The following is a 12098-nucleotide window of genomic DNA, read 5'->3' on the forward strand; positions in this document are numbered from 1 at the left end:
AGATCATATCATCTACAGTGGGTGTAGGATGGCGTTCACGCATTATTGCCTTGTTGGGAACACGCATGTCCACACAAATGCGTATCTCATCTGGATTCTTCGGCTTTGGTGGAGTGACAATTGGGCTTACCCATGGTGTTGGGCCTGTTACTGGTTCAATGATATCTAGTTCTATCAGCCTATCCAGTTCAGCATCGACTTTCTTGCGAGTATGGAATGGTTGTCGGCGATGTGGTTGGGCAACTGGAATTACATCTGGGTTGATATGCAGATGTACTTTGCTATCAGTATAACAACCTATGGATTTAAATCGATCAGAAAATTCAGCAACAATACCATCAACATTGTTTGCAGATTCCACTGCTACAGCATTAGAAAGCTGAAGTAGCCCCAATTTGGTTGAAGTCTTGTAACTGAGTAAAGACTCCTTTGCATTCCTAACAACATGGAATGTAGTAATGAGCATTGCATTCTTTGACTTAATCTCTGCAGTTAAAGTTCCAATCACTGGCAAGGCTAACTTCGAAGCATAGGCAGTGGCTTTACCATTGTATTTTTCTAGCTTTGGGAACTGTTTTCTAAATTTTTCATAGTGGCACTCAGCCATGGTGTCAATGTTTGATCCAGTGTCAATAAGAACTTTGAGACAAATACCAGCAATATATACTATAGTCTCTGGGTTGTTTGGAAGATCATTCCATTCTGTGATTGCTTGTACTCCATAAGTATAATCACATTCACTGTCATCTGAGACTGGTTGTAATGAAATGTTGTCTTGTACATTATTAACATTCTGGATATGAGGTGCAATATTGTGTTTACCACCTCGACCCCTATGACCTGATCCTCGTACAGTGCTTTTATTCATTGACTGTGGTTTCTTTAGTGCAGAACGACACATAGCACCTAAATGACCTAGTTTTCCACACTCATAGCACTTCTTACCTTGAGCAGGACAAACATTACCTTGGTGCGGGTAGTCTCCTCCACAATTGTAACATTTATTGTTGACACCCTCTGATGTGGGTCGTTGTGACTGCTTGAGCCTTGTTCCTTGACCCCAGTTGTGACGTGGTTCTCGGCTAAATTTACTGTTAGGTTTGCCATGATATCTTCTTTGATCACGGTGTCCTCCCTGAACCTTACGTACCTCATCACTGTTAGTAACAGTGGCAGAACCGTTATTAGCACTGCACTCCATGACACGAGCATCACGTGCAGCATCTTCCATTCGACGAGCCATATCCAGTATCTTGGTAAGAGAACTTTCATCATCAACAAGTTCTAGAGCTCTTCGACGGAGACGTGTAGATGTGCATGTTTCAATTATTTGCTGTTTGATTTCTTTGTCAACATCAGCAAACTCACGATGGGCTGCTAAACCCTGCAGACGTGTGTGGTATTGATCCACAGTTTCATTGGAGAGTTGTTTTGCTCTCCTGAAATGCATAATTTCCATAGCAGTATTTTGCCTTGGTTTGAAATGCTCTGTTAGTTTGGCTTTGGCAGTGTCATAATCTTTGGCACCACCAGTGTCTTTCAGTGTGTCAAAGATGTCACAAACTCTATCACCTGCATAATGAAGTAGAAAGGCACGCTTTCTTTCAGCACTTTTGATGTCAGAAACTATCAACAAATTTTCAAACTTTTTAAGCCATTTGACCCACCTCTGTGACAGGTTTGTCTGGTCACAGTCAGGATCAAATGCAGGAAACTGAGGTATATTTGCCATATTTTACTGAATAAATGTAAACTTATCACTTAAATGTTCCTCAGAATATTAAACACTTACTGCACTGAATATGTTAGTCAAGAATTCACTGTAATTACTTTAATTTTGCAAAGCACACAAGCATTTTAATGCAAAAGTTCACAACAGTGCACAATATAGCAGCAACTGACTTCTTACCTAGCCCTTGTGTACATGTGTTGTTCCTACTCACAGCAGCAGCACAGCAGTTGGCACGGCAGTTGGTACAGCAGTTGGTACGGCAGCAGTTGGTACAGCAGTTGGTGCAGCAGTTGGTGCAGCAGTTGGTGCAGCAGTTGGTACAGCAGTCAATTCAGTGTGATGAATTTTGTAGCACGAAGCGTCGTTTCGTAACCAAAACATCAGGTTTTGTACACATCAAAGCGTCGTTTCGTACACAACGTCGGCAGATTCCTCAGTACACAGTTTCTTCAGCACAGCTTGGGTAGCACACAGCTTGGGTAGCACACAGCCTCGGTTAGCACACAGCATCGTTTAGCACACAGCATTGGTTAGCACACAGCATCGGTTAGCATACAGCATCGGGTATGGCGCTCACAGCTTCTCTTCCTCCTCCAGGCAGCATGCTTCTCCCTTGTGTTTGAAACTGAACAAATACCTGCGTTCACATCCCATCCTCGTCGCCAATGTGGTGTTTGTGTGTTACTGAGGAAGTCTTGGTTGTAGGGTTGATGTAAAGTCATGACTTGGTTACTGACTTTAATACTTAATATGATTACATGACTAGTAGCTACCAAGCTTGGCGGGCGTCCTGTACGCTCTTGTTTACCTTCTGTCCCTCTCTGGCGTCTCAGCCGCCGCACATAGAAAACGGATGGTACCATTTTCTGTGAACATGACAGTTACTAAAATTAGTAACTTGTAGATTTAATCACTATCATGATTTATTTAGACATATTGCCAGATTCTTCCTAGTCAGAGTGACGACGTGAGGAACGACAGGCAGTATCATGAATTCTCTCCACATTTAGTTGGATTTATAACAAGAGTCCAGTTTATTATTTCCTTTACTAAAATTTACTTACTGGAACTCCCTTATTTAGTTGATATTAAACATTCTAGGGGAAATTACTTTAATGTAAATGATTTTCCTTTTATTTCCTCGATTAGTTGCACAACTTTAATAAGCCAATTTATGTTACGAGAAATTCTATTTTATCACAGAAGAATTTAATGTGATATTAATACTCGTCACTACCTCTTCCTTTCTTAGTCAAATGCGATATATACATATCCATTTACGCTCGAGATGTCTATCGAGAGTCGCGCATGTGCAATAAGGAAGAGGAGGAAGACGGGAGAGCGTCACTAGACACGAGAGAACGAGAGAGCACGACGCGGACGCCATTGACAGCGTGTAGTAGAGCTACGTTTTGATCCCATTTATTTCGCTCCCACTACCAGTAGAGCGGTGCCACGTTATCTGGCACAATTGCCGTGTCCCAGACTAGTATATGAGCAATTCCAAAGTCAACGCCTTTTAAGCAGCAGCTGGAGGACGATGAATTGCTCAAGTCTCCACATTAACGAACACGCGACTCGGCAGCTAGGTTTACCTTTTTGTTATTATGTGGCCACAATCAACATTTAGGCTAGTTGTCGTTAGGCCGTAGAACAAATAATACAATCCCGTACGTGTCTTAAGTAAATTTACCATCCAAATAGATGATTAATTTCATTACTTACTTTAAAGCGAATTTACAGTGCTTGAATATAAATTGCACAGATATTGGCTGAAATTTCCTACTATTATCCTCATAATTTAGGATGTATTTGTAGCTACTTATTATGTAGAAGATTTCTACAATGTAATTGCCTTCCAGTACCAAGGCGACGCCAACCGAGGTGCTAGGCTTCCCCACCGTTACCTGCAACAATTTGCCCTATGCAACACGTCGTCGGTGGAGCGTAGCAACTGATTACACCTCACTAGATTACAGCTAAGCTGTCTTTTTATCTGTAACAATAACGCTGTAGTTAGAGTAGTGATCTCTCAAAGAGATCAATTACACTAACCCATTGATTTATTGATGCTGTTCAACATTTCAGTAGTATATGGTGGAGCATTTACCTTCAATTAATATTATATAATCAACCTTATTTACTTTCATATTTTATTTACTCTGGTGAAGAACCAGCACCAGAATAATGCTAGGGATGCATTAATCTTTTAGCATGTAACCCCCAATTTTGTGTAAGTTAATTTGACTCCATTTATATAAGAAATACAGTTTCACTAAGATCCATAGGACACTAGTTCTAGGGATCAGTTTTTACATTGCTTTATTTTGTTTTCAACTTTTTCTCATAAAGTGGTGGTCCTTCATAGCTATCTAAGTATATATTTAATTATTGTGGGAACCGACCTGTGAGATTTATATTTATTTAATTTATATGAATTTATATTTACGTTAATTTATATACTTCGATAGCAATTTGTATGATGTTAAGTGGACTGTATTTCTGCAATAATCTCATAATCTCACAAATCGATCCTCTACACATTAGGGGGGGGGTTATTAAATTAATATATATGCAGCCAATCAAACTACAGAATTAACTACATACATTGAAGAGGTTCCTTATCTTATAGTACAGCAGGCTAGTCCACCAGGTATAACTAGGGTGTAGACACCAAATTATCCTCTTTGAGGTAGCTTCCATATCACCCAGTAACTGGTGCACAAAATCTTCCTCGTCTTGACCTGTCAAAAGTGCGCTAGCTGAGAAGCCAGAATCCTATATATGACAAGCTATATCAGAGAAAACACTATACAGTACATGGAACAATAAAGACCTGGCTTAATTACCTTTAGTATGAGGCGATTTCGCGTTCTAACCGGCTAACCCTACCCAATGACATTAATGGCCACTAATGATAGATAATGGGTTTCGGAAAGAACACTTAACTTGATATGTAGACAGCGTGTTGAAAAATGGTACACCTTTGGTTTCCATAACACTACGTCCAAGTAAATTTAACAGGAGCCGAATTTGCTCCCGTGTGAGCCTCTGGTCTCAATATAAACAATGGCTGCCCTCCTTCCTCACTCTGATGCCTGGCTTACATTGTCCACATGTCAGAAAGTGATAGAAGGGTCACATTTACTCTACTTTAATATTGATAATTAAGTTAATTTATATAAGATGTTTTTATGATGGTAAAGTCCAAAGACTAATGTATTTAAGAATAATTCCCACCATAATAGGTGGAGAATATAATAGTATGTGGTGATGATATCCCGTTTTCTATAGACGGTAATTCCACTACAAGTTACGTTTTCTATGGGTAACTTGTTGGTAATACAGCTATTATCTGTATGATTATTAAATGGTGTCGGATTTTCCGACAATTATTAGTTATTTGAGTCAGGTTTTTCCCCACAAAATTTTGGTCCTTCGAAACTAGATACATATACCATTAATCATTTAAGGTCCAGTATATTCACCCAAATTACTGGCCCCACATAAATAACCTTTTACTAACACTATTTATCATGTGTTAACATTATTAGGCTATTTACCAGTATATTTCATTATTTACGGCTGTCGGCAGACTGCCCAAATTACAGCCTAAAACTCATTAATTATTATCAACATTTCTATTAATACTTTATGTATAAAGTAGCCTTAGTGTTATATGTTTATAAATTTTCACTTGTATTTCTAAGCACAAACATATCAAAACAAAAAATCCCCAAAACATAGCTCCATATATCTATATTACTGCACCATTGCATATATGTCAACCTTTGATGAGGTAGGATATTTAGACTGTAATTGTACTAATGTTTGTACAAATGCAGCCTAAACCATTTAGTCATTCCTAGGTAGGAATTATTTAGCGAGTACTGTACTAGACAGTACTAGTATACATACATATTATTTAGATTGTGCTGACCCTGATTTGGGGTGGGATCGCCAAAACCCTTTTTGTGATTTTAACATATTATTTCGTGTATTTTTTTTTAGTACTGCCGAATGTTCACTGTTGGATCGAATGGTGATAATTGATGAGCTAGTCGGACGAAAATCTAATAGTGGCATTCGAGTACTACTCAAAATATTAGCTATCCATTGTTAGGTAGGTAAATTAACATCTAAATGAGGTAGTATAGTCTATTCAAATACATTAGGCTATTATATTGATATTGAACTCCATTGAATGAGCCAATATCCCAGTTACATCAGTAACAACTATTTACTATCAGACCAGCCCTTACCCAGCAAGATGGAAGCGGCTGACAAAATGAAAAAGACCCTTATCGGTCTGAAAGTTCACTTGACCCGACAAATTACCAAGTGTCAAAATCTGTCACAACAGTCACCTGTTGACTACATTGAATTAGAGGACTTACTTCAAGTTGCTGAAGGTAAATTCAAGCATATTAAGCAACATATGAATCTGTACTTGACAGAACTTTACAAAACCTCAATAAGTGAAACTGAACTTGAGGACATTGTAAATAATTTAGCCCACTACGAAGATGATGTACAGGTTAAACTGCAACCCTTTAAAAAGCAAATGGCTAAAAACAAATTAATAACAACCTTTACTGCACATCCAAATCCTGATGTCAAATTACCTCAGATCAATATACCCACATTCTCTGGTAACGAGAATGAGAGTTGGGATGATTTCTGGAGTAAATTCGTGGATGCAGTAGACTCTAAAACTAACATCCCTAAAACAACCAAGTTCACTTATTTACAAGGCTTGTTACGAAATGAAGCCTTGAAAGTAATCTCCAACATAACACTGACCAGTGATGGTTACGACCTAGCTGTTCAATTGCTTATGAGCAACTGCGATAACAAAGAAAGGACTATTACTATCTTAGTCCAAAAATTGCTGGATTTACCATCTGCTAATAATTCTACAGATTCTCTCCAAACTTTCAGACTAGAGCTAGAATCTTTACTCAAGGCCTCAAGCCTTAAAGTCCAAATTCAGACTGCTGAATGAATAACAAAAGTAGTTGTAAGGCGCAAATTACCAAGAGAAACTATAGATAAATTGTGTACTATGTACAATAAAACCTCTCTGACCATGAATGAAATTACAGAAGGTTTACATACCCTAGTCGAAAGACAAAGAGCCAACCAAGATGGGAAGAGTGTTTCTAACTTCTCTACTAACTCTCATCATAAACCCCAACGTACTGCAACTACTGTAGTAAAACCAGATATCAATAAATCATCTCCGAAATGGAAATCTGGAAATGTAGGTGCATTCACAGTGAACCCTATAAACCCTGTAGTGAGCACCACTCCTACGACTTCTCCTACAGTAAAGAAGTGTTTGTTCTGCAATAATGAACATCTTACTTATAAGTGTAGTACTTATCGAGACCATAATAGCAGAATTCATCGTTTGCAAGAATTACACAGATGCACAGGGTGCACGGGTCCTCATGACCCCAATAGCTGTACTGTTTCCTTACGAATGTGCAACAAGTGCCACAAGGGTAGACACCATTACTCCTTGTGTGGTAGTGATCAGTCAAGATCAACCAATCCTCATAAGAAAATTGCAAAATTTTCTTCTGTACAGTATTGCAAGGTGCATCAAGACATAAGTGTACTTGCAACAGAGTCGAATAACACAACTACGTTACCAACAGCTCAATTAAAATTAATTACCAAGGGATCTAGAATTTCCACTCGTGGTCTCTTTGACCAAGGTTCGCAGAAAACCTTTCTTTCTCAACAGCTAGTTGATCAGTTGAAACTGAAGCCTATTGCTCGAGTGAATATGAATATCTTTGGATTCCTTACCAATAGTGGACCTCGTGACTACCAGGTTGTTAAAGTCTTGGTACGTTTAGGAGGCTGCACCAGCTCAATTCAAGCCATAGTCGTTGACAAGATCCCTTCAGGTTTACATATTACAGGTCTTGCTCAAACATTCAAATTTCTTAAACACAGCGAAATATTAGTATTAAATATTAGCCTAAAGTATTAGGCTAGCGGATCATAAAATAAATACAGACTGTCTCAACGATGTAGGTATTCTTATTGGAGCTGAATTTTATTATAGATTTATTACTGGATGCACCAGGCAACGAGGTGTAAACTTGTTACTGTCAGCTGGGGGTAAACTACTCATAGGACCGGTGTTGATCCAACAACATTCTAAATCTACTAGTAATCAACCAACTAATTCAATAGTGGCGTGACTAGGCCTAGAGCAGTCACCACTAAGTGACAGAGACGAAACTGAGGATGATGAGTCCGATCCCCCTGTTCACAAATTATGGGATTTGGACACCTTAGGCATAGTCCCTGATCAACCCAGTCCAGATGACACATGGACGTATCAACAATATCTTGATACTGTGATTTTCCAAGATAATCAATATTGGGTGAGAATCCCATGGAAGCTGAACCACCCACAGCTTCCAGTAAATTATTTCATGGCCTCAACCCAATTAAATTCTCAATTAGCTAGGCAACAGAAGCAACCAGATAAATTGCCACTGTATCATGCTTTAATACAGCAACATCTTGCTAACAAATTTATAGAAGTTGTTGAAGAAGACAACCATAAGACAGGCTAATATTTGCCACATCATGCTGTCCTGAAAGATTCAGTTACAACACCAATCAGGATTGTATTTAATTGTAGTGCCAAATTAAAGGCAGACAGCGTGTCACTAAATGATTGTCTACAAACTGGACCTAGCCTAACCCAAAGACTACAAGATGTCTTATTACGATTTCGCTCTGGTGTTTTCGCCTATACGGGCGACATTAGTGAGGCCTTTTTAAGAGTAGGCTTATAAGAGACAGATCGTGATTTTACTAAATTTCTCTGGGTGAAAGATCCACAGGATCCTAATAGCAAAATCATTACTTATAGATTTGCCTCAGTACTGTTCGGAGCGACATCTTCACCATTCTTACTCCAGGCCACTCTGGATACACCTCTTAAGAAGTCTAATAGCCCCTACAAGACTGAGATTAGCAACAATTTATACGTTGACAATTTTCAAGGAACCACTAATGATGAGAATAAACTTGTGGAAATCTAACACGAGGCTAATCGTGAACTGTTGGGAGCTAACATGTCCCTACAGTCGTGGGCCTCCAATAATAAACAACTCAACCAAATGATCGAGGAAGAATTCCCTGATTATAAGGTACCTCACAAATTGAAAGTCTTAGGTATGGAGTGGAATACTTCCACAGACAAATTGAATATCAAGTCGGTGGATTTCAATCATTCACCTCTAACTATGAGAAAACTACTCTCCCATGTCAGCAAGCCATTTGACCCTTTAGGCCTACTCAGTCCTATTCATATTAAGGGTAAACTCCTTATGCAGGAGTGCTGGCAAAGGAATTTGAGGTGGGATGAAACGTTGCCAGAGGATCTCCAAGGAAAATGGCAGCAGTTGATTCCTGATTACAACAAACTTAGTATTCTACAGTTTCCCCGAAATACCTTAGGACTAAATTTACCCACAAATTTACATGTATTCTGCAATGCTTCAGGCAAAGCATATGGCTCAGTAGCCTATATAGTTAATACTCAACAGTCATTTTTGCTTACATCTAAGGCAATGGTAGCCCCGATTAAAAGGAGGTCACTACCCCAAATGGAATTAACTGCCTTATTAGTAGGTGTAAGACTGGCTCATTGCCTGATCAAAACCCTCAGTAATGTTCACCTTGGTGAAATAGTAGTGTGGTCAGACAATGAGGCAGTATTGCAGTGGGTAAAAAACGACAACAACAAAACTCCCTATGTCAGCAATCGAGTAAAGGAAATTCGAGAATTGTCTGCTGGTTATAAATCAAGACATGTCCCAACCAAGGACAATCCAGCTGACTATTTACCCAGAGGTTTGACTTTAAAGCAATTAGTTAAAACCGAGATGTGGTTTAATGGACCCCAATGGCTAGTTAGGGGTCAGTGGCCCCAACAGAAGCCACAAGTCATTGTGACCAATGTCACTACCTCTGTTGTGGATCCAGAACCCCCTCGAATTTTAGCTATCAATCCTCATCGTTACTCCAATTTAAGCAAATTACTAAGAGTTACAGAAATGGTATTTGATTTCATGAACAAGATGGGGATCAAGTATCGATTTCCTAGTGCCATCAAATATTGGGTCAAACAAGCTCAACAAGAGACTTATATGAACATCTCCCAGAAAGGTTGAGTAAGTCTCTGGGTATTTGGCTTGACTCAGACAACTATAACATCTTGAGATGTGGCGGACGTCTGCTTCACGCAGAAATATATTTAGATACGAAGAATCTTATGCTTCCACGTCACATCATTACTAAACTCATAGTTTTACATTACCATGAGCATAATACATTGCATGGTGGAGTATTAGATGCTCTTACTGAAATCAGACAACGTTTTTGGCTTCCCCAAGGTCGCCAAACTGTTAAATCTTTAATCAAGTCTTGTGTAATCTTCAAGAGATATGATGCTCAAGTGTCTTTATCCAGGTCCACCGCCCACCTAAGGAGCGAGTCGTCCACCTTCTTCCCTTTGAAACCACAGGTGTCTACTATACAGGAACACTAATTTTAACATGCACACCAGACAAGATTCCAGTGAAAACCTACATTTGCCTTTTCACGTGTGCTACCACACGCTGAGTACATTTAGAGTCACTTCTGACATGAGTGCAGATGCCTTTCTGCAAGCCTTTCGCTGATTTGCTGCACGAAGATCTTGCCCATAATTAATGATCTCAGATAATGGATCTAACTTCGTGGCAGGAAAAGCTTGCTTATAAGAAATATGTAACCATCCAGAAGTACATTCTGTGCTCAAATAGAGACAATGCTATTGGAAATTTATTCCTCCAAGAGCACCATGGCCAGCGGTTTTTACGAAAGAATGGTGGGAACTGTTAAGAAATGCATAAGAAAAACCTTACACAGGCAGAAAATTAATCTCACCGAATTACTGACCCTTGTCGTGGAAATTGAAGCACGAGTCAACAACAAACCTCTAACCTACTTGTCAGAAGATTTCTCCCAAAGAAAACCCCTAAGCCCCTCTCATTTGGTTCATGGTGGTCTTCTGAGCCCTCTAATATCTCTAGGAGACGAGGATCCAGCTGACCCTTCGCGTGTCAAAGCAAGTGACTTGGTGGAGAGTTATAGACACCTTTCAAGAGTAATAGAGAAATGGAATGAGGTCTGGACACGTGAATATTTAACTGCTTTAAGAGAATATCATTATGGAGCTGCAAGCCCATACAATAAAGTTCAACTTAAACCAGGTGATCTTGTCCTAGTAGACAGTGATGGACCCAGGTCAGATTGGCCTATAGGTAAAATTGTTGACATCCATCCTGACCACCATGGTGTTTTACGAATTGTTAAAGTTCAGTGTCGAGGCACTACTACCTTGAAAATACTAGAGAAATTAGTACATTTAGAGTTAGCAGAACACGAGTGTTCTACAGATATACCTGTAACCCAAGTTTCAGAGAACAATGATTCTACTCAACCGAGCACAAGACCATCAAGAGTCGCTGCTCAGAACTGCAAACAGAAACTTTAACAATATTTTGATTCTATTCAGGAGTAGATAACTTATCATTTAAACTTGAGGTGACCACGCTGATGCAATGATGAGTTTATGTCCAGTAATTAGTTACGAGTCATAGTGACCCTGGACAGTAGCCTCACTGTGTTGATGAGGTCTCCTTAATCTTAAATGAACCAATTACTCATAATTTATTTTTGTTAATATCCTTCTGTTTCTTACAAAGAAATTATTCAATAATTTTCAATGTTTATTTACGTACCCATGTTGACTTAGAGTCATCTACCACAGATTCGGGACATTCGTTAGGTGCGTACTAACCTACTAACCCATGAATATAACTTCAGGATAGAGAAACAGGTGTACGTTAGTACTAATACCTGAACTACGACCCGAGTTTTCTCTCCCCGGAGTTATGTTGGAAATAACCAACAGTTTTATACATCTTTGTATTTATTCAACCTTTGTATTAACCACAAGTAGTTACTAAAATTACTAACTTGTAGAGTTAATCACTATCATGATTTATTTAGACATATTGCCAGATTCTTCCTAGTGAGAGTGACGACGTGAGGAACGACAGGCAGTAACATGAATTCTCTCCACATTTAGTTGGATTTATAACAAGAGTCCAGTTTATCATTTCCTTTACTAAAAATAGTTACTTACTAATAAGTTTAATTTCGTAGTATACTACTACTTACTGGAACTCCCTTATTTAGTTGATATTAAACAGTCTAGAGGAAATTACTTTAATGTAAATGATTTTACTTTAATTTCCTCGATTTGTTGCACAACTTTAATAAG

The 12098-nt window shown here is 38.8% G+C and overlaps 2 protein-coding genes across 2 annotated transcripts; both read left to right on the forward strand.

Moving 5' to 3' along the window:
• The first annotated feature begins 8838 nt into the window (after positions 1-8838).
• On the forward strand, positions 8839-9939 carry LOC138372664 (uncharacterized). The gene has a single exon (XM_069338165.1). It carries the CDS (start codon positions 8839-8841, stop codon positions 9937-9939), a length of 1101 nt encoding a protein of 366 aa, XP_069194266.1.
• A 671-nt stretch (positions 9940-10610) lies between these two features.
• LOC138372665 (uncharacterized) lies at positions 10611-11306 on the forward strand. Its single transcript, XM_069338166.1, has one exon. It carries the CDS (start codon positions 10611-10613, stop codon positions 11304-11306), a length of 696 nt encoding a protein of 231 aa, XP_069194267.1.
• The last annotated feature ends 792 nt before the right edge of the window (positions 11307-12098 follow it).

The sequence above is a fragment of the Procambarus clarkii genome, chromosome 39 (assembly GCF_040958095.1).
Source record: "Procambarus clarkii isolate CNS0578487 chromosome 39, FALCON_Pclarkii_2.0, whole genome shotgun sequence".
In the NCBI taxonomy this organism is placed as follows: domain Eukaryota; kingdom Metazoa; phylum Arthropoda; class Malacostraca; order Decapoda; family Cambaridae; genus Procambarus; species Procambarus clarkii.

Excerpts from the sequence above, each read along its gene's own strand:
- LOC138372664 (XM_069338165.1), top strand. The coding sequence starts at position 8,839 with ATGTCCCTACAGTCGTGGGCCTCCAATAATAAACAACTCAACCAAATG.
- LOC138372665 (XM_069338166.1), top strand. The coding sequence starts at position 10,611 with ATGGCCAGCGGTTTTTACGAAAGAATGGTGGGAACTGTTAAGAAATGC.